We start from the raw sequence: 23,472 nt of genomic DNA, 5'->3' as shown, positions 1-23,472 counted from the left end.
ATAGCATGAAAGTAAGGTTAAATATATAATTTGGAGAACAAAATTTTCAGTTTTACTCAAATTAGGGTGGGGCAAAGCTAAATTTTAGACTACAAATGTCTAATTTAACAAGAATTCAACCACAGGTGAGTCTAATTATTCATTACACAGGTGTCCAGCAGACAGTTGACTATAAAAGGGTGTTAAAAGCCCTTCCCATTTCATGCTGTCAGCAATGGCACCACATGGAAGAGAAATGTCACAAGACCTGAGAAAGAAAATCATTTCTTCACACCACAAAGATGGAGGCTACAAGCAGATTAGCAAAGCTTTACTTATCAGTCAGAATACTGTAGCAAAAGTGGTACAAAAATTTTAAAAAGATGGAACTGCAACCATCTCACAGAGACGTCCAGGTCATCCACGGACGTAAACACCTCGACAGGAGCGTCTTCTGATGAGAAGGGTTGAAGAAAATTGGCATGCAAGCTTACTGCAGTTATCTAAAGAAGTAGAAAGCCAAACTGGGCTGACTATTTCCCGTGACACAATACGGCGTACACTGCAGAGGAATGGCATGCATGGGTGCCGTCCACGAAAGAAGCCTCTCCTAAAGCCCAGGCACAAAAAAGCCCGCCTAGAGTTTGCCAGGGCCCATGTTGACAAAGATGAAGACTACTGTGACTCTATACTCTGGAGTGATGAGACCAAGATAAATGTTTTTGGAACTGATGGCTTCAAAACTGTATGGCGTCGCAAAGGTGAGGAATATAAAGAGAAATGCATGGTGCCTACAGTAAAACATGGAGGTGGCAGTGTCCTTATGTGGGGCTGCATGAGTGCTGCTGGTGTCGGGGAGCTGCATTTCATTGATGGCATCACAGATGAACTGCTCTATACTGAAAGAGAAGATGCTACCATCACTCTGTGCCCTTGGTCGTCGTGCACTTTTACAACATGACAATGATCCTAAACACACATCTAAGGCCACTGTTGGATTTCTGAAGAAGAACAGGGTGAAAGTGATTCAGTGGCTCCTGATCTGAACCCAGTCGAACACCTATGGGGAATTCTGAAGAGACAAGCATCACTCTCCATCCAGTCTCTAAAAGAGCTCATACTTGAAGAATGTAAAGATAAATGTTGCAAAATGTCGCCAACTTGTTCATTCCATGCCTAGAAGACTTGGTGCCGTCATTAAAAATCATGGAGGCCATACAAAGTACTAGATGTAGTAGTTTTTGTTGTAGGGTGTACCCATTTTTGCATCACCCTAATTTAAGTAAAACTGAAAAATGTGTAATCTAAGTTATATTATTAACCTTACTTTCATGTTGTAAGTTAAACAGATGTTATATAAAACTTAGTCTTGTCAACATTTTGGAAATTGTTTTTGTGTTAATTGAGATGTTGTTTAAAATGTTACTTTTCAAAGGGGGTGTACTCATTTACACTGAGCACTGTACGTAAAAAGGCTTTTAACAGAGCTTTGTTGGGAAAGCTACTTTGAATCTGTCGTTGACCAAGCTACTAACAAATAGTAGCTAACTATATTGAAACTATTTAAAGGCTATTTTTATATATATTTAACCATTATCAGATGCACAAAAAAGTGGATTATTGTGAGTATATGCTAAATGCCACTAATAAAACTAAAAAAAGATCTCAAGTGGAAAACATAGTGACAAATGACAACATTTAACTAATTATGTCACTATAAAAAAGATGTAAAATTCCACAGAGGGACTTTTTTTTTAAACCGTTCATTTATGAAATCTGTTTGAACAAAATGATTTACTAAAAGGAATCAAACTGTCACACTTGGCTGTTTTAAGAATGATTTTATGAACATTTTAAGAATATATTTACACACAGAAACTTGCATAACAATAGCTGTTTCCATCCAAAGTTGCAAATTTGAGCGCAAAATTGGAATTTTTTGCGCACAAAACATCTGTGAATAAAGTTGTTTCCATCCAGTGAGCTGAAGTGAACAAAATAATCACTTCCTGATAAACTGGTGCTAAAATGTCACCATGGACCACAAAACCAGTCATAAGGGTCACTTTTTTGAAATTGATATTTATAAATCATAGAATAAATAAGCTTTCCATTGATGTATGGTTTGTTAGGATATGATGATAATTGACCGAGATGAAACTATTTGAATATCTGGAATCTAAGTGTGCAAAAAAATCAAAATATTGAGAAAATCGCCTTTAAAGTTGTCCAAATGAAGTCTTTAGCATTGCACATCCACTCACAAAAATACATTTTTGATATATTTACGGTAGGAAATTTACAAAATATCTTCATGGATTATGATCTTTACTTAAAGGATTAGTCCACTTTCAAATAAAATTTTCCTGATAATTTACTCACCCCCATGTCATCCAAGATGCATTGTAATATAACAATATAATATGTACCGACAAAGTATATATTGGCTTCATAAATTAATTAAAACATCAAAAAGCAAAACACACATTCTTTGTTCTTCATTTTCTATAAGCATATTTCAAAAACATTTCTATATTTGTGTGTGGTTAATGAAGAGAAGGTACACCGCAATCTTTGACGAAAGTGACTTGAATGCACCTGACATCGTAAACACAACGAACTTCGTAAATACGAACTTCCCAGAAGGACTTGAACACACCAAAAGTCACAAAGTCATGTCTTTTTTGATGCATATCAAGGAATTTATTCAGTTAATGTGTTTCCATCGTAGTTTATGCGCATATTTTCTTATGGGATAAAAAGTTAATCCGACTCAATTGAGCGCATGAAGTTTTTTACGTGCATTTTTAAAATTTATGCGCAGGATAATCTTCAGGATTTCACATCCAATTTGAACATGTAAATTCACACTTTATCATAAGACTAAAAGGACCTTAAAGGGTTAGTTCACCCAAAAATTAAAATTCTGTCATTAATTACTCACCCTCATGTCGTTCCACACCTGTAAGACCTTCGTTCATCTTCGGAACACAAATTAAGATATTTTTGATAAAATCCAATGGCTCAGTAATGCCTGCATCACCAGCAAGATCATTTCCTTTTTCAATGCCCAGAAAGCTACTAAAAACATATTTAAAACCGTTCATGTGACTACAGTGCTACAACCTTAATGTCATGAAGTGACAAGAATACTTTTTGTGCGCCAAAAAAACTAAATAGTGACTTTATTCAACAATATCTAGTGATGGCCGATTTCAAAACACTGCTTCATGAAGCTTCGAAACTTTACAAATATTTTGTTTCGAATCAGTGGTCACCAAAGTCACGTGAACTATTGAAGTTTTGAAACACTTATGACGTAACGAAGCCTTGTTTACTGAAATCAAATGATTTTGGCGCTCCAAACCGCTGATTCAAAACAAAAGATTAGTAAAGCTTCATGAAGCAGTGTTTTGAAATCGCCCTTCATTAGATATTGTTGAATAAAGGCGCATAGAAAGTATTCTCGTCGCTTTATAATTTTAAGGTTGAAGCACTGAAGTCACATGAACTGTTTTAAATATGTTTTTAGTAGCTTTCTGGGCATTGAAAAAGGAAATGATCTTGCTGGCGATCACTGAGCCATCTGATTTTATCAAAAATTTCTTAATTTGTGTTCTGAAGATGAACGAAGGTGTTACAGGTGTGGAACAACATGAGGGTGAGTAATTAATGACTGAATTTAAATTTTTGGGTGAACTAACCCTTTAATTTATGTTACATACACAGTGTCCACAAAACTAGAATCTTCCCATGGTTGGCAGCAAAACTATCTACTCTACAAAAAAAACATCATAAACATAGCGACATTGTTTAACTAAACATTTATTCCTTTACCAAAAACATATACAGTCAGCATATACAGTTTTAAGATGACATTTGAATTTCTTTTTAGTAAAGTTACAGGAAAAAAAAGTTGCTTGTTCTTGGAAAAACTGTTATTTTGAAAACAGCCATTTTTGCAATACTGAAGACTCTAATTACGTCGATTATTTCCTCTATACTCCTCCTTTTTTTTTTTTTTTCAGTGTCATGAGAATGTCATGCAGATGTGTATGACGTAATAAAAGCTGTCATGTGACGATGATTGTGTTGTTTTCAGGATGTTGCAGCATTGGAGAGCCAGCCACTGCTGGGCTTTTTCCTCCGCGAAGAGAAGACAGGACCGGCTCAGAAAATGCAGTTTAAACTGTACCATAAAAACACACTCTACTACATCTTCAGAGCAGAGGACATCCCCACTGCTCAGAGGTACACCAAAAAAACACTATAGAGTTTGGTCTATAAATCTAATCAAAGAATCGTTGATTCAAACTAAATCTGAGCTTCTTTTTCAGATGGATCGAAGCGTTTCAAGAGGCCATGATCCTTTGACTGGTCAGGGTTGGATTAAATAGAATAAATGAATGTCGCTGGTCTGGGTCTCTCCAGTGTGTTACACAGGTGGTGCGTCTGAGGATGCATAAATCAAAACCCAGTTTGAAGCAAAGGATGCTGGAAGATGTAGTTTATGCATTAATCTATCTTAAGCACCTTAATGAAGGTAAAACAACTGGCCGTTTAATCAGACTGCCTCCATTGTACTTCAAAAATATGAGGTATTAATCCATAAGTTTGTTCTTAATGTCATTTTATGAAACACTGCCTCTCAGTAACAGCTCATTTTGGTGCTTAACATTACCATGAAACCAGCCCACAGTGCGTTCAGAGTCAAAACCACCAGACAGTGACTCGAATCCTTGCCAGTGTTGGAACGCTAGATATTTTGAAACACTCCATTATGATGTCATAGGGACAGTTTGAATCTAATTGCAGGTATTACTTGTTTCCTGATGAAGGTTTAAAAATTTGGTCACTAGTGTGATTCATAGTCAAGTCTGAATGTGCATGAGCAAGTATGACACAAGGAATGTCTGATGCCAGGTCGCACCTTTGGCACGATCATGTGGTGCTGTCTGGCATGGTGCATTATGGGAGATTTTGTGATTTCAACTGTGAAAGCTGGGAAAAGAAGGCTTAAAAAGTTACTGGGCCTTAATCGTGAAGCACAAACAGAGTGACTTTATGTATGCGTTGTATGTAAAACCATTGTTTTTACAACTGATTTGCGCAGTTTTTACACGAACCGTTTTACGAATGATTAATGCGTTGAACGTGACCATTTGCAGAACATTTTTTACAAAGATTTTAGACATTACATGTGACCATTTACCCAAGCGTGGTTTTACAAACAATTCTTTCATTACCTGCAACAATTTACATAAGAACGGTTTTACGTATGATGCACACGTTGAATGTAACAATATACATTTTTAAAGGGTTAGTTCACCCAAAAATGAAAATAACGTCATTTATTAATCACCGCCATGTCGTTCTACACCCGTAAGACCTTCGTTAATCTTCAGAACACAAATTAAGATATTTTTGATAAAATCCGATGGCTCAGTGAGGTCTGCATTTACAGCAATGACACTTCCTCTCTCAAGATCCATAAAGGTACTAAAAACATATTTAAATCAGTTCATGTGAGTACAGTGGTTCTACCTTAATATTATAAAGCGACGAGAATACTTTTTGTGCGCCAAAAAAAACAAAATAATGACTTTTTAACAATATAGTAATGGCCGATTTCAGAAATCTGCTTCAGAGCTTTACAAATCGAATCAGTCACTCGGATCTCCTATCAAATGGCTAAACTGCTGAAATCATGTGACTTTGGCGTTCCGAGTCACTGATTCGATTCGTAAAGCTCCAAAGCAGTGTTTTGAAATCGGCCATCACTATATTGTTAAAAAGACGTTATTTAGTTTTTTTGGGCGCACAAAAATATTCTTGTCGCTTTATAATATTAATATTGTACCACTGAACTCACATGAACTATTGTAAATATGTTTTAGTACCTTTATGGATCTTGAGAGAGGAAATGTTATTGCTGTGAATGCAGGCCTCATTGAGCCATCGGATTTCATCAAAAATATCTTAATTTTTGTTCTGAAGATTAACGAAGGTATTACGGGTGTGGAACGACATGATGGTGAGTAATAAATGACATTATTTTCATTTTTGGGTGAACTAACCCTTTAAGAACGGAATGGTTTTCAAAAACAATGCGTTACATGTAACTATTTACATAATGATTTTTGAAAGATTCACGCATGAAATGTGAGCATTCATGCAAGAATTACACATTGCATGCAACAGTTTATGTATGCACAAACAATTTTAGCAAGAATGAAGTTACGAACAATTTATACATATTTGTTCTGCTAATATTTCCTGAAGAGGCCCTTTGTTATTTGATTTTTTTTCAGTTAGCCTGTTACAGTTACAAAAATGTTTTTAATAATCTTAAACTCTTTTGTATAAAAAAAGTAGGCATACTGACTGTTTTAAACATTATACTGGACAGAACTGGAAGTGTACATATTTTGTAAATGGTAATATAATGCAGGTGTATTTAAAATAGTTCAGGATGTTTAATGGCCTACATGAATTATGGGTAGTAAAGACACAGTGCTAGGCTGGCTAACTCAGCACTGTTTTAACTTACTATATATGACATTATAGCACACCGGCTGTGAATACAGAGAGAAAAACTAGTGCTCTTATCAGGGAAAGATATAACACACATTAAATACTCTAATGCACCTTTTTCAGGACACTTTGACAATGGGTATGACCTGATTATATTCTCTACAGTTTTCACTAAATCCTTCATCAGCTCCAAGCACAGCAAGCCACTGATCTTTCACCGTTTGAAGGGTAACAAGAAATGGATTTTTGTTTTGTTTTGTGCTAATATGTTCGATATTGATCACATTTGTGTTTTGAATGTTTACATTTTGTAAGATTGTTTTGATTTTGGGAAACAGATACACCACTGTTTTTTTTTTTTTTGTTTGTTTAAGAAAAATTGCTATTCCTGGTCATCTTGGCACTAGTTCACTGTTGTATCCCAAAGTTCTGAGGATCTCCTGAAGGTTTTACATCCTGAAGTAATCTGTTAATATCTTGAGGATTTCAAGGGAGTAGACTATGCCCCAACATAAATGTAAAGTGCAAATAATTTTTTTAATAAATAATGTAATGTAATGAGATAAACATGTATGGGTCTCTGGTTAAACTTTGGTTCATAATGACTTGGGTTATGTTTGCTAAATATAAAAGTACATTGCACACATCATGATATGGGTTCTTTCATTCAATTGACGATACAATAACAAGAGAGCAAAGTTATTGATAGCCAATGCATATTTAATATGGGCTAATACAACAAGTACAGCAACTGACTTAAATATTTTATTTTTTATTGATTTGTGCATCATCCATTAGCAGAGCTGTTGGTACTGTAGATGTTACAGCTAACGTAAGAGAATTCACAATTGGCTAAACTGGGACCGTTATTGGCCATTGTATATCATTTTGGCTTCCTAGAGCACTACTATATAAAAAAATGGAATATAAATAAGTCATACTGGCTAACGGCGTAAATTATCATTCAACCTTCACTAAAATGAACGTTCAACGCTGACTGCCTAGCTCACGAGTGCATTCGCGCATGCGCAGATGTGCCGGTCTCCTCTGAACGGGTCGCGAACTCTGACCTCCTGTAGCTGCAGTGAGCCGTCAGTTTACGATAATTTATCAAAACATCACAGTATTTGGATAATTATTCACGGTTTCAGGGTAAGATGAACCCTTTCTACATTATTAAACCACATTGTGCTTGCAGTAATTGTTCAGGATTAATAATTCGGGATAATGTTAGCACTGTTGTTAGCCGGCCTGCTAACACGCGTTAGCGTAGTAAGTTAGCCGCTAACTTAACAGGAAATATCGGGAATCAAATCAATCCTTACATGTCTGCGATAAACTGTCAAGACGAGCTTTTTGGATATTTAAGAAAATTAAACGCATATAACTAGACATTTCATGGCCATCATAGCAAATTTGATACAGGTATGACGTTATTTAGCAAGCTAACGCTATTAGTGGGCAAATCTGACATCAGCGCTCTGATAAACACAACAAATACCGATAACAAAAACACAAAGGCGATTATTCTGACCTATTTATGGGTTATTTGATGATCTAAATTTTTGAAGGTACTAGATTTTGTCCTGTAATCCGCGTGTGAGGAGCTGCTGCAGTGAAGATCCCTCTGTGTATGTCTGAGGAGCTTTAACCCTTCAATCATGACCTTTAACCTACAGGAACAGATCTAACTTTATCTTCCCGGATCAACACACACACATTCCATAGGAGTTACTGACCCCCAGCTGTCATTCACGCTAGATCGCGTTTATTCATTCTTAAGTCATTGTATTCTTTGAATAACACTAAAACCAAATCGCGATGCTGGCTAGTGTGCTAATGTAGCTACTGCTAATCAAATGCCTGCCTGTGAGATTTCAGTATTTCTTTATCAATCTGAACTGATTTACAACACTGAACAGAATACATATGTAGAGCGTATAACAGTAGCTCATTAATGTTGAGTCCTGATTTAAATAATTGGTCAAGATGATGGAATGACAATAACTGTAAGGTCGTGAATCACTGATATTAAATAGGTTGAAACATAATATGAATTGAGGCAGACCTCCTTTGCATTATTATTTGAACAGTCCCATAAACCTAAATATTGAACTTCAGTATGTAAGCCATCCTAGACAGCTTATGCTTTTATTATTATTATTATTATTATTTAATTAACATCCTAGTATCTTTTATATGCTACAGAACCCCAAATATGATCATCATTGTTCAAGGGACCCCCATCCTAAAATGTAAAAGTCAGGTTCCAATTTATACTGTGAAAAAATAATAAACAAATTATTTGTAAAATTTTATTTGGAAATATTTAGATTCTATAACAATACAATACTATGCATTTTACTGGACTGTTATGTTTATTTATTTATTTATTTAAATAATTATTTATTTATTTGTATCAATTTTTATTTAGTTATTTATTTTAGAATTATTAATTATTTATTTATTTTTTACACTGTTTTTCTCTCAACTTTTCCACAGACCCCCATGCACTCTTGTGTGGATCCCAGTTTGAAAACTTGTACAGTATCTTAAGACCCTGATATAGTTATTTTATTGCTGTTAACGAACATTATGAGTTATAACACAGCACACAGTGCTGGGAGCATCATTTAGATAAATATGTAAATATGTGTTGCATGCTTTTCTCTCAATAACAAAATAAACAACAAAAATGACAGCGGTGAGAAAACTGCAGTTAAAGGGTTAGTTCACCCAAAAATGAAATTTCTGTCATTAATCACTCACCCTCATGTCGTTCCAAACCCGTATGACCTTTGTTCATCTTAAGAATACAATTTAAGATATTTTTGATGAAATCAGAGAGGTTCAGCATTCGGACGTAAACACAGAAGCTCTGCAGTGCGTTTGCTACGTCTGCGTAGCAGACTGGCAGGGAAGAGGAAAAATTGTTGAATAAAGTCGTTATTTTTGTTTAGTTTTTTCACACAAAAAGTATTCTCGTCACTTCATAACATTAAGGTTTACGGTGGTGCATTGGTGCCACATACATAATATTTTTTCCACTCAATTATGTTGTAATAACGAGATATTATGTTGTTAAGATTACATATTTCCTCATAATAACGAGATGTTATTTCGTTAAAACGACAACTTTTTCTCATTAAAACGACATATTTTGTACATGACGTGTACGTTTACCGTTATCTTATCTATAATAGAGTTTAGATTTATATAGCCTACATCAGTTTATCAATTAAATAGGCTATTCAATTCACATTTATTTGTCTATATAGGCCTATAGCGCTTTTCACAATAGTTTCAAAGCAGCTTTACAGGAACTGCTTACACATGCAGTTAAAGGATTAGTTCACTTTCAAATAAAATTTTCCTGATAATTTACTTACCCCCATGTCATCCAAGATGTTTGTCTTTCTTTCTTCAGTTGAAAAGAAATTAAGGTTTTTGATGAAAACATTCCAGGATTATTCTCCTTATAGTGGATTTCAATGGCCTTCATAGAGCTTTAAACGATACCAGATGAGGAACAAGGGTCTTATCTAGTGAAATGTTCATTTATTTTCGAAAAAAAAATGTAAATGTATATGCTTTATATAAACAAATGATCGCCTTTGTAAGTGATTTGTCTAGAAAAACTAGATATGTGGGTAAAATATTTTTTCCAATACATGTAATATTTTAAACACTATTATCTTTTTTAGCTCTGCATTTGTGAAGTAAAAATAACTTGGATGAATATTATAACAAATTTTTAGCAATTTTAGGCTATAGCACTGAAGTATGAGACTACTAACTTTGTTATTCCAAAACACGTTTTTGCGTGTGTGAAGGATGCTGTTTTACATGGATACTGGGACACGAGTAAAGTACAAAGCATTGTTAACATAATAAATAATAGTTTAGTGTCCAAGTGCGAAAATAGAAATATTTGGATTCGTGCCGAATGAGAGAGGAGCAAGTTTCAGTTTAAGCTTCGCTTTAAATAAATTAGTTTAGACTTTAAAATAAATATCGTTTGTAGCTAATGTAGCTATAATTAGTTTATTTATACTTATATTTTTCATTCTTGTTTTTTATTGATTACCATTACATTTTAAGAATTTGTTGTGGAAATAGCCTAAAATACAGGTTTATAGCCAAATGTTTGCAAAATTTTACTGGTATTTTAGCTACATTATTTTTGAATGTATAATAAAATACGACTGATACACCAACAAGATTTATCTGGGGGTGTTTTTTCTCCTCTCAAAAACTTAAGTCTGACCCGATGCATGTGACAACATTTGCAACTTATTTTCCAGCAAATAAGGAATGCTAAATGATAAAATTGTGCTCTATTATTAGAAACTGCATATTTACAAATGGGTATATACGCCAATAAAACAATAATATTGTGTTTATTACTCTATGGGCACAGCCATTGATACAGGCATTGAAAGGTATTATACACTATATTTGCTTGCTTTTCAAGTGCGGAAGTGTGATAAAGGCACTGATTTAAGCTATAGCCTATAAATTCTCTATTATAGATTAGATAAAGGTAAACATACACGTCATGTACAAAATATGTTGTTTTAACAACATCTCGTTATTACAAGAAAATATGTCATTTTAACGAGAAAAAGATGTTGTTTTAACAACATAACATCTCGTTATTACAAGAAAATGTCGTTTTAACGACATAACTCGTTATTACGACATAATTGAGTGTAGGGCTGCACAACGATTAATCGTTTGCAAAATAAAAGTCTGTGTTTACGTTATAAATGTGTGTGTTCTGTGTATAATAATTATGTATATATAAATACACACACATATGTATATTTAAGAAAAATGTTATATTTATATATAAAATATTTATATTTATATATAATATAAAATATATTTATTTATACATACATATATTTCTTAAATGTATACATGTATGTGTGTGTATTTATATATACATAATTATTATACACAGAACACACACATTTATAACGTAAAGACTTCTATTTTGCAAACGATTAATCGCGATTAATCGTTGTGCAGCCCTAATTGAGTGGAAAAAATATTATGTATGTGGCAGCGATGTGCCACCGTAAAGGTTGAACCGCTGACTATTTTAATGATGTTTTTACTACTTCTCTGGTCCTTGAATGTGGTAATTTCGTTGCTTTTTATGGGAGATAAAAAAAACAAAACATAAAAAATATCTTAATTTGTGTTCCGAAGATGAACGAAGGTCTTACAGGTTTGGAACAACATGAGGGTGAGTAATTAATGACAGAATTTGCATTTTGGGTGAACTAACCCTTTAAAAAAGCATCAGAACATAGATTTGTGTTATTTTTCTCAGGTGGGCGTGTGGCTGATGGGGCGTTGCTAAGCCACGGTTTTAACAAATCGTTATCATGGAAGGAGAAAGTCCCAGAATTCAGCTGGTGTCTGCAGATGGAGGCCTACAGGTGACTTAGATTGTACATTTAGTGCAATAAGTATTTGAATTGTTAATGAATGGCTGTTATATTTTTTTTTATGGATGGTTGTAAGAAAAAAAAAAAAAATCATCGCACTGCAAAAAAAAGCTGGCCAACCAATAAGATTGGCACTTTTGGTCACAGAGTCACTGTTACATGAACTTTAGGTGTGTTCGACTTTGAAGTGGTGCTGCACAGCGCTGTTTCAAATCGAACACACCTTACGACTTGGTGCTTTTTTTGCTAAGCCACAGTAAATAGAAGAAGAAGAATTTTAGTGCCAATCATTCATGTTTGTGTGAACAGGCGTTCACTGAACTTAATGCTGTAAACGTCATTAGGTTCCATTTTGATGGTTTTTGTTGTCATGTGTTGTATCAGATTGTGACGGAGCAGCAGTTGGCTCAGAAGGTGCAGATAGTCACAGCTATTGATCAGGCTGGAGCCGGCAAGCAGCAGTTTATATTAGCTAACCTGGATTACCCCAACCAGGAGAAACTGTTCATCAAACAAGAGAACTCACCAGCCAAGGTCATCTTAACCTCTGCCGATGGGTCAGCTGTCAATCAACTGCTTTTCGCATCACCTGAGCTGACAGGACAACAGATCCAGGTAAACATTTCAGCATTGAGTAGGCGTGCTGTACATTTCATCATTAGCATAGTGTGCGCATACTGTGTATGCGCCTTGAATTTCTTTGACCTTTTTAGTTGGTCCACAAGGTGGCAACACTGGCCTGAAGCATTGTTTCACAGTTGAAAAAGAAACGAAACAACAACTACTACTAGGCCTCCTACTACTACTGGAGACCAGTTAAGAGACACCCACAACTCTAGTTTAAAAAAGTACATTTTTAGCAGGCATAACTTCTATAGACACTAGACAAAGATGAAACTTTCTAGTCTAGTTGGCATGTGTTGACTTGACTGCCTGTTTTTGTGCATGCTATCAAATGGAGTTTACTTTCAAAGGCTATGCGTTCAACTGCATGCATAATCTATGCATTTGCATTATAAAAAACAGATATTTCATTCCTTTATGATGCAAAAACTTGAGGCAATGAGATCCAGGCAATCCAGCAATGATTATGTCAGAGATCAAATTTGAATAAGGAATAACAAATTTATTATTTAAAAATTATAGAGACAAACAAATTATTTAAGTAATTAATAGTTAATAATAAAATCCAGAGTATTGTATCTAACAGATGAAGATGAAGATCAGAATATAGAGAAAGAATGAACAAAATTAAGACATTTGCAGAATGAAATGAGAGGTAGAAGAAAAGAATTAGAAGCAGCTAAAAGAGCAAAGAAAAAGCTAAACTATCTAAGACCCAGTCCGTTTTATACCATAAGCATAGGAAAACTTACATCCCACTCAAGCTCATGATTTGGTCTAATAAGAAAAGGTCAAACAGATTTATCCATTATGTCATAGTTGGTGTAATGTCTAGGTCAGAGTGACTGGTCAAATGTCAAAGATAGATGAAAATACGAGATGTTGTTTTGACACCTTTAAGAGAATATTGCAGAAAAACAGACATATATTGCAGGAAACAGACATATTTTGATAAAAAGATACATCAAGTTCAAATGAGCAACTAATTCTGAAAACATCATCGCTTCAGTACTTGGCAGGCGTCCAATATCTAACCACAAACTTGTCAATATAACCTGTCACATTGGAACACTTTGAAGAACAATTGAATATAGCAAGCATACATACTCTTAAAGGGTTAGTTTACCCAAAAATGAAAATAATGTCATTTATTACTCATCCTCATGTCGTTCCACACCAGTAAGACCTTCGTTAATCTTCGGAACGCAAATTAAGATATTTTTGTGGAAATCCAACGGCTCAGTGAGGCCTGCATAGCCAGCAATGACATTTCCTCTCTCAAGATCCATTAATGTACTAAAAACACATCTAAATCAGTCCATGTGAGTTCAGTGGTTCAATATTAATATTATAAAGAGACGAGAATATTTAGTTTTTTTTTTGTGGTGCGCCAAAAAAACTAAATAACGACTTATATAGTGATGGCCGATTTCAAAACAATGCTTAATGAAGCTTCAGAGTGTTATGGATCAGCATGTCGAATGATTCGGATCGCGTGTCAAACCACCAAACTGCTGAAATCACGTGACTTTGGCACGCTGATTCATAACGCTCCAAAGCTTCCTGAAGCAGTGTTTTGAAATCAGCCATCACTATATTTTTTGGCACACCAAAAATATTCTTGTCGCTTTATAATATTAATATTGAACCACTGTACTCACATGAACTGATTTAAATATGTTTTTAGTACCTTTATGGATCTTGAGAGAGGAAATATCATTGCTGACTATGCAGGCCTCACGGAGCCATCTGATTTCAATAAAAATATCTTAATTTGTGTTCCAAAGATTAACGAAGGGTTCGGAACGGCATGAGGGTGAGTAATAAATGACATTGTTTTCATTTTTGGGTGAACTAACCCTTTAAAGATATAAGACGAGTAACCATAAAGGAGTACAATAAGGTGTAAATACTTGAAAATATGATGAGGATTAATATATGGAGTAGGAGTACATGAATATATGAAATCAAAAGAAATATTGATAAATCATAAGCCATAAATGATTAACATGAAATATGTATAAAATGTGTGATATTGACCATTTTGGATCCACCACTTTATTAAAACAGTTTGGTGTAAATGGATGGTTTTACCCAACTTTTGTGTGTGCTATGTGTCGCTTATTAAAGAGTTGCGCTGTTAGCATAGCAACATGCTAATGTCAAACTCAAGTTGAGCCTTTAGTGCAGAGAAACACCATATAAATACTTTGATACCAAGTATATGTCAAAGTATACCATAGTATTAGCATCTGATACATCACTGTAATGTGGTACCACCACAATACTTTTTTTAGGTGTAACTGTATAACTGTAGTCCTCTCATATCGGTTTGAATTGTGATAGTCTGTACTTGCTTGTTTGTTTTGTATATGGTATTTCCTTTTGTAATTTACACAATGTTAATGTTCATATTTATAGGCTAGAGTGTTTTGTTTTTCAGTTTGTGACAGAGGGATCAGAACAGGGCGCTACGAAGCCTCCAGTGGAGTATTGTGTAGTTTGTGGAGATAAGGCCTCAGGTACATGACACACACACACTCACACAGGTGTAGACCGCAAACTGTCTGCAAGCTATTATTGGAGAAAGACACTTGTATATAGTTGCATTTGTTCTGTTGGTCATTGTGTGTTTGTGTCTAGGTCGTCATTATGGAGCAGTGAGCTGTGAGGGCTGTAAGGGTTTCTTCAAGCGCAGCATCAGGAAGAATCTGGTGTACACGTGCCGCGGTTCTGGAGAATGTATCATCAATAAACACCATCGGAACCGGTGTCAGTACTGCAGACTGCAGCGCTGCATGGCCCTCGGCATGAAACAAGACTGTGAGTCCAGATCAGATACATAACATGTACCTGAACCATTTGTCATTCTGGACATGACTGATGCAGGGGTGTGCTGTTACTTTTGTGATAAGACTTAAGATTTTCACCTGGTGAAATTCTGCCAACAGCTGTTCAGTGTGAGAGGAAACCAGTGGAGGTGTCGAGAGAGAAGCCAGCAAACTGTGCGCCCTCCATCGAAAAGATCTACATCCGCAAAAACCTCTGCAGCCCTCTCGCTGCCATGCCAACGTTTGTTAATGAAAAAGAGACCACCAGGTATGGATGTGAATGTGTTTTTGTCAGTCAAAAAGATTTTTTTTTTCTTTTTTTTTTTTTTCCATTTCTAGCTCTCACTTTGTCTGATCACAGGTCCACCAGTTTACTGGACTCCAACATGCTCTTGAACATACAGCAATCACTTTCCAAACTTGACAACACCATTTTAATTCCTTCTTCACCAGATCAGGTAAAATGTTTTTTTTTTTTTTTTTGGTAGTAATTCTTATTATTAAAAATAAATATATTATTAATATTATTAGAATATTGTATTTTATATAATTATTAGTAAAAATTATATATATTATTATTAAAGGTGCCATCGAACGTTTTTCACAAGATGAAATATAAGTCTAAGGTGTCCCCTGAATGTGTCTGTGAAGTTTCAGCTCAAAATACCCCATAGATTTTTTTTAATTAATTTTTTTAACTACCTATTTTGGGGCATCATTAAATATGAGCCGATTCATGCTGCAGCCCCTTTAAATCTTGCGCTCACCCGCCCACGGAGCTCGCGCTTGCCTTTAACAGCATAAACAAAGTTCACACAGCTAAATATAACCCTCAAAATGGATCCTTACAAAGTGTTCGTCATGCATGCTGTATTGTATAGTATTGTATTTATTTGGATGTTTACATTTGATTCTGAATGAGTTTGAGGCTGTGCTCCGTAGCTAACGGCTAATGCTACAATGTTGGAGAGATTTATAAAGAATGAAAATGTGTTTATGAATTATACAGACTGCAAGTGTTTAATAATGAAAATAACGACGGCTCTCTTGTCTCCGTGAATACAGTAAGAAACAATGGTAACTTTAACCCAGGGGTAGGCAAGTTTGGTCCTAGAGAGCCGCTGTCCTGCTGAGTTTAACTCCAACCTTAATCAAACACACCTGAACAAGCTAATCAAGCTCTTCAGGATTACGAAGGCTATAGGCAGCTGAAGGTTTTTTTTCAGGGTTGGAGCTAAACTCTGCAGGACAGCGGCTCTCTAGGACTGAACTTGCCTACCCCTGCTTTAACCACATTCAACAGTACATTAGCAACATGCTAACGAAACATTTAGAAAGACAACTTACAAACACCACTAAAAATATCATGTAATCATGGATCATGTCAGTTATTATCACTCCATCTGCCATTTTTCGCTATTGTTCTTGCTTGCTTACCTAGTCTGATGATTCAGCTGTACACATTCAGACGTTAATACTGGCTGCCCTTGTCTAATGCTTTGAACATGGGCTGGCATATGCAAATATTGGGGGCGTACATATTAATGATCCCAACTGTTACGTAACAGTCGGTGTTATGTTGAGATTCGCCTGTTCTTTGGAGGTCTTTTAAACAAATGAGATTTATATAAGAAGGAGGAAACAATGGAGTTTGAGACTCACTGTATGTCATTTCCATGTACTGAACTCTTGTTATTTAACTATGCCAAGATAAATTCAATTTTTAATTCTAGGGCACCTTTAAAGGGTTAGTTCTCCCAAAAATTCTGTCATCAATTACTCACCCTCATGCCATTCCAAACCCATCTTTTTGTTCATTTTGGAAACACAAATGAAGATATTTTTAATGAAATGTGAGAGATTCTGTCCTTCCATTGACAGCTACGCAAATACCATTTTGGAGCTTCAAAAAGTTCATAAAGAGATTGTAAAACTAATCCATATGAATTGAGCGGTTTAGTCCAAATTTTCTGAAGGCAAGATCCTTTTAATGATGAACAGATTAAATTTAGACTTTTATTCACATAATTGTTCATCAACTCACACATCTGATCTGGTAATAGGAAGCTCAAGCATGCTTGTTTGACTTGCGAGAACCAATGAGGTTTATTCTTGTGTTACGCAGCACATTTGAGCTTCCGCAAGAGCTTCTTGAGCTTCAAAGCATGTACGGTCGATCTTCTGTTTATGTTCGCTGATCAATGTTTATACGTGAATAAAAGCCTAAATTCAATCTGTTCAATATATAAAGCAATCGAGTCTCTTCAGAAAATTTAGACTAATTTTACGATCTCTTTATGAACTTTTTGAAGCTTCAAAGTGGTAGTTGCGTAGACTGTCAATGGAGGGACAGAAATCTCTCAGATTTCATTAAAAATATATTCATTTGTGTTCCGAAGATGAATGAAAGTCTTACAGGTTTGATTTTCATTTTTGGGTGAACTAACCCTTTGGTTCCTTTAGAAACTCAGCTGTAATCTATTTGTAAATCTATTTTCCTGGTCCCTGAAATTAAAAAAGACTACTAGGTAAATCTCCCTGTCAAGGACATGCTTCGACATGTTTCACCACAAAATCAAAATAAAATTTACATATAGAAAATGAAGCCTATTTTAGGACTGCCACGTTTTTTTTTTTTTTTTTGCACTGTGGCATTATTTTAATGAAAATTAAACGTATATTTCCCCCCAGTTTTCTTTAGTAATATATATTATTTAACTATATACTATATATTATTTATATTTGCAAGTAGTTTTACAGCATTTTAGTTTTCTTTTCTTACAACATAAAAATTTCTGAAGATTTTTTAAGAAAATAATTTTTACAAATTTTAAAAATAAGATTTTGGGTTGAAAACAGAGTCCCTGCAGGTCCTTAAAGTCTTAAATCTTAAATTCAGTTTGATCAAATTTAAGGCCAAAAAAAATCTTAAATCTTTTAAATTGTATAAGAGAAGTCTTAATTATCATTTCAAGAGGAAAGGAAAAACAGTAATTGCGATAGTTTACCTTTTGGTGTTTATCACCTGCAAATTCGCAGTTCTAAAAAGTGCAGCTGCTTACCAGGGTAACCACTATATTTCTGCTGTTCCCTAAACGCCACCTACTATCAGAGAGTTAATTAGTATTTTCATTCAGCCTGTGCTGTTTTATTATACCACTGCAAAAAAATAATTAAAATATATGTGTATAATCATCAGAAAATAAATATAGGCCTAATCATTTATAATTTTGACTCAACCCTTTTCTGAAAAAATGGTCTAAAGGCTGAAATGTGAGGTTTATCAATTTATAAAACTTTTTGTTCTTGTCAAAGCCTGTATTTCAACACTTTAAATGGTGGTTTTTACAGTCATTTTACGATTTAATTAACATTTTACGTGTTACCATAGACTTGCCCTTCCCAGCTCATACAGCATTAATTTTATTAGTGCAGGTTTTAAAAAAAGGCTTAAATTTGATTTTAAAAACCCTGGAGATGCCCTGGAAATCTAACCTGAGCATGTTTTCATGAGATTCATTGTATGACATTCATATGTTAATATGTATATTCAAGTTTTCTGATGTTCACTTTAGAATGATTCCAGTCAGGGAGATCTGGGTACCCTGGCTAACGTGGTCACGTCTCTCGGTCACCTCAACAAAAGTCGTGAGATGATGGACAGCAGTACCGACCTATCGGGGATAGAGACCGCGAGTAACGATGACAGCGTTATGACAGACATGCAGAGGGAAGAGTCGAATGACGTCACACGGTGCGGAAAGCAACTCGTGTAGTTCTGATGTCAAGCCTGGAAGATGTGCGGTACATGGCTGTGCTTACACATTTGTGTTTGTTTGTGTCCAGGGCCTTTGACACGCTCACAAAGGTGCTTCAGCCTGAGGATAGTTGTGGGGAAGAGGTGGCAGAAGGGATAGTGGCTGTCAGGGTTGATGAACAGTCCACCGCCCTACTGGAACTGGAAGGACCACTGCTCTCAGATATGCATGTGCCCTTTAAGGTCAGGGGTCACTGTTGATTGACATACACTGCAGTTATAGCACTAAAAATGATGGTCGAATAACAGTTTGTATTAAATATTGTGTGTAGCTGATGATGCCGCTGCCCATGCCAGACTTCCTGAATCTGAATTACATCTGTGAATCAGCTTCCCGTCTGCTTTTCCTCTCTATGCACTGGGCACGCTCTATTCCAGCCTTCCAGGCCCTTGGGTGAGTGTATTAATATCCCAGTTTACAGTGTTGGGGAAAGTTTTTTCTTTAAAAAGTAATTGTTTCTTAATAACAACAAAAAAGTTCTATTTTTGGCAAATGTAAAGGCCCTTTCACACCAAAAGTGAACTGAATAAGCTTCAGGCTGATCACAAATGTGATGTTTATTCAAAATCATTTTTGCTTATTAGTATGGTTGGATTGGATCATCGAAGGTCAGCAGCAAAGACTTTGGTTAATAAAGTAAGATTAAATACATAAAGTATATTTGTGTAATTTAATTATTGCAGGTTTGTACAATATTCTGAGATTGCATTTCACTGTTTTTTGTGTTCATTTTGAGGAATACTGTCTGTTTTTGTGCAAGTGAGATGAGTAAATGCTCACATTTAAATCTAGAACTACAATAACCGTCATGTTTATACAGCGCACACAACACTTCTGCACTTACGATTTCTCTCGACATGGGGACAGGAGAACTGTCAATCAATAAATGTGAAAACAAAGTAACTTGCATTACTTATTTGAAAAAGTAACTTGGATATTTTGTTGTAAATTTAAAAGTAATCCGTTACTTTACTAGTTACTTGAAAAAAGTAATCTGATTACGTAACTCAAGTTACTTGTAATGTGTTACCCCAAACACTGCCAGTTTACACCTGGTTTCGGGTGGATAGCACTAAATACAGGTTTAAATCATCACCTTATATTTTTAATAATTAAAAAATAAATATAATACTTTAAAATATACTTTTTTTTTTAAGTACTAAATGAATTATAAGTATATTTATAATCCGCGCTTTCTCCACCACCTTTTTTTATACAGCTCACTCGAATGCATTCTGACATGCTGCATTAGAACTGGGTAAAAATTATCTTAGGAATCTTACCTACCTTTTAATACAGCCTTAATGTCAGAGAAGCGATCATATGATGCCTAAAAATGTTGCCCCCTAGGCAGTGGAACAGAATTACAGGCATAATTGGCCATTTTTACCCTTATTTGTTCTCCTACACCTAATTCAAATTGCAATGTTCTGTGTAATGATTTTATTTATTTTCATTCTCTGTATTTTTTTGTGTTTAGCTCAGAGAACAGCATCACGCTGATGAAGGCCTGCTGGAATGAGTTGTTTGCTTTAGGTCTGGCTCAGTGTTCACACATTATGAATGTAGAAACGATCCTCACGGCCATAATCAACCACTTACAAACCAGCCTGGATGAAGGTATTGCTACTATTTTTGAGTATAATATATTTCTAAATGTGGTCAAATTATGTAAAACAATATTTTAAGCACAATATTTTACATGCATACATTTCTCAAATTTTGCACGGACCCCCTAGCACCCTCTGGGGATCGCACGTCCTGATATTGCTGAGTTAGATGCGTTCCTGGGTCAACATATTTTTTCCACAACATTCTAGTCTAAAAAAATTTAGTCTTAACCCTATTCCTACCCCTAAACCTAACCCTACCCATACGTTATCCCAAAAATCAGAGGGAAATGATAGATGAATAACACTGATGTAGAAAAGCCAATTCATGATTTTAAGCCTTAACTTGACATAATCTGTAAACGTGTCCCTCAAATCTGACTGGTTGATTTGAATGTTGTTCCAGGATCAACAAAAATGTTGAACTCAGCAATATCAGGTTATGCCTGGGGATCCCCAGGCCCCAGTTTGAAAACCAATTTGTGCCAATTCACTGAGGCACAGACAACTAATGAGATGCGTACATGTGTTCAACAGATAAACTGTCCCCAGAGCGGGTGAAGCAAGTCATGGAGCATATCTGGCGTATGCAGGAATTTTGTAACAGTATGAGTCGCATGAGTCCTGATGCATATGAATATGCTTACCTCAAAGCTGTGGTTCTCTTCAGCCCGGGTGAGCACAACTGGAGTTTATGTGAAAAATATGCAGGGAAATGAAAAAGGTAAGAATGAAGTTGACTGTATGTGTTTGTCGTAGATCACTCCGGAGTGGACGGCACCCTTCAGATTGAGCGCTTTCAGGAAAAAGCCTACATGGAACTGCAGGACTATGTGAGCAAAGTGTATCCAGAGGACACATATCGGTGATTGACTCTTGTAGCTTCTGAATTTTAAATATTCAGAAATATATATATTTTTTTCAATTAGTTTAATGATGAGATATCTTAGATGTGACTATAAACAAAATATAAATTCTCTTTTTCTATTAGCCTTTCAAAACTGTTAGTTCGTCTGCCTGCACTGCGGCTCATGAGCGCTGCGGTGACTGAAGAGCTCTTTTTCGCCGGTCTCATCGGCAACGTCCAGATCGACAGCATCATTCCCTACATCCTCAAAATGGAGTCTACCGACTACAACAGCCAGCCAATCAGCAACTCTGAGTGACTGAAGCCTCGCCTACAGCCACACCCATCAGCTTTAAAATGTCATTAGCTTTGCTAACTCAGACCCTTTGGGCCAAAACAGCGATCTTGATGATATAATCATATGAGTTTTGAATGAGAAAATCATTTTGTTATGAATTTGCTTTTTCATTTGGTCAGTGATTGTGTCTGAGTTATGTAGTATGGATAAAGTGGATTACTGCAACTGCTGCGGTTGGATAATTTGGGCTTTTATTGTATTGCTGTACTTATGTTTAGACAAGTGTCTATAAAGACACAGGAAGTGCAAGGAACCTGTTCTTAAGAACTTGTTCCAAAGAGAACTTTGCCCCCCCCCCCCCACCCCCAAGCACTGACTTTCTCTGTATGTATATGAATCATGTATATAGGAATAATAAATGTCAAATCAAGGGGAAAAATGTTGGTATTTTGGTATTTGTTTGCCTTTTCCTTTTTTATGAACACATTTGATGTGATATACAGGGTTCCCACGGTCACAGAAAACTCCATCTTTTCTCCATCCCTGGAAAAGTCATGGGAATTTCTGTAGTGCATGTATGTTTTTCTGTTTATGCTCTAATATATTTCATTGGCAAAATAATACTATGTGAGTGCAATCTCTGTATAAAATAATAATAGACTTAATAAATCTAGTAAAGAAATGGAAGTCATGGAAATGTATTGGTCAAACGTGTTGGAATCCATTCAGTTGTTCCAGGTTCATTCCAAGCAGTACCTTGTGTACCTTTATATTTGTTGTCATATTTTTATTAAAGAATTAGTTCACTTTCAAATTAAAATTTCCTGATAATTTACTCACCCCCATGTCATCCAAGATGTTCACGTCCTTCTTTCTTCAGTCGAAAAGAAATTAAGGTTTTTAATGAAAACATTCCAGGATTATTATCCATATAGTGGACTTCAATGGAGCCCAAACGGTTGAAGGTCAAAATTAGTTTCATTGCAGCTTCAAAACGTTCTACACGATCCCAGACGAGGAATAAGGGTCTTATCTAGAGAAACCATCACTCATTTTCTAAAAAAAAAAAAAAAAATTATATATATATATATATATATATATATACAAATTGTGAATAAAAAAAGGAATGCAATAATTTACAAATCTCATAAACTTATATTTTATTCACAATAGAATATAGATAACATATCAAATGTTAAAAGTGAGACATTTTGAAATGTCATGCCAAATATTGGCTCATTTTGGATTTCATGAGAGCTACACATTCCAAAAATGTTGGGACAGGTAGCAATAAGAGGCCGGAAACGTTAAATGTACAAATAAGGAACAGCTGGAGGACCAATTTGCAACTTATTAGGTCAATTGGCAACATGATTGGGTATAAAAAGAGCCTCTCAGAGTGGTAGTGTCTCTCAGAAGTCAAGATGGGCAGAGGATCACCAATTCCCCCAATGCTGCGGTGAAAAATAGTG

At 35.3% G+C, this 23,472-nt stretch overlaps 2 protein-coding genes across 7 annotated transcripts in view; both read left to right on the top strand.

The window, feature by feature from the left end:
* Positions 1-5,388, top strand: part of fgd6 (FYVE, RhoGEF and PH domain containing 6) — a 32,947-nt gene extending 27,559 nt beyond the window's left edge. For all 4 annotated transcript variants that reach the window (XM_048155376.1, XM_048155374.1, XM_048155375.1 and 1 more), the window contains exons 20-21: positions 4,082-4,230; positions 4,317-5,388. In XM_048155376.1, coding sequence (XP_048011333.1) covers positions 4,082-4,230; positions 4,317-4,353 — 186 coding nt within the window. In that variant the 3' untranslated portion in view covers positions 4,354-5,388. The remainder of the gene's footprint in view (positions 1-4,081; positions 4,231-4,316) is intronic.
* A 566-nt stretch (positions 5,389-5,954) lies between these two features.
* Positions 5,955-22,850, top strand: nr2c1 (nuclear receptor subfamily 2, group C, member 1). Of its 3 annotated transcripts, XM_048155661.1 has the most exons (15): positions 5,955-7,665; positions 9,016-9,055; positions 11,855-11,963; positions 12,357-12,587; positions 15,040-15,118; positions 15,240-15,419; positions 15,548-15,695; positions 15,789-15,885; positions 19,003-19,181; positions 19,274-19,427; positions 19,517-19,638; positions 20,726-20,865; positions 21,393-21,530; positions 21,615-21,720; positions 21,847-22,850. In XM_048155661.1, exons 3-15 carry the CDS (start codon positions 11,910-11,912, stop codon positions 22,019-22,021), a joined length of 1,803 nt encoding a protein of 600 aa, XP_048011618.1. In that variant the 5' UTR covers positions 5,955-7,665; positions 9,016-9,055; positions 11,855-11,909; the 3' UTR covers positions 22,022-22,850. The 3 variants fall into 3 exon arrangements, with proteins under 3 accessions (XP_048011618.1, XP_048011617.1, XP_048011619.1); XM_048155660.1 differs by lacking the exon at positions 9,016-9,055; XM_048155662.1 differs by lacking the exons at positions 5,955-7,665; positions 9,016-9,055 and adding an exon at positions 9,130-9,158.
* Positions 22,851-23,472: the final 622 nt, after the last annotated feature.

The sequence above is a fragment of the Megalobrama amblycephala genome, linkage group LG14 (assembly GCF_018812025.1).
Source record: "Megalobrama amblycephala isolate DHTTF-2021 linkage group LG14, ASM1881202v1, whole genome shotgun sequence".
In the NCBI taxonomy this organism is placed as follows: Eukaryota; Metazoa; Chordata; class Actinopteri; order Cypriniformes; family Xenocyprididae; genus Megalobrama; species Megalobrama amblycephala.
The sequence above is the reverse complement of the archived record's forward strand: the minus strand, read 5'-3'. Positions and strand labels throughout refer to the sequence as shown.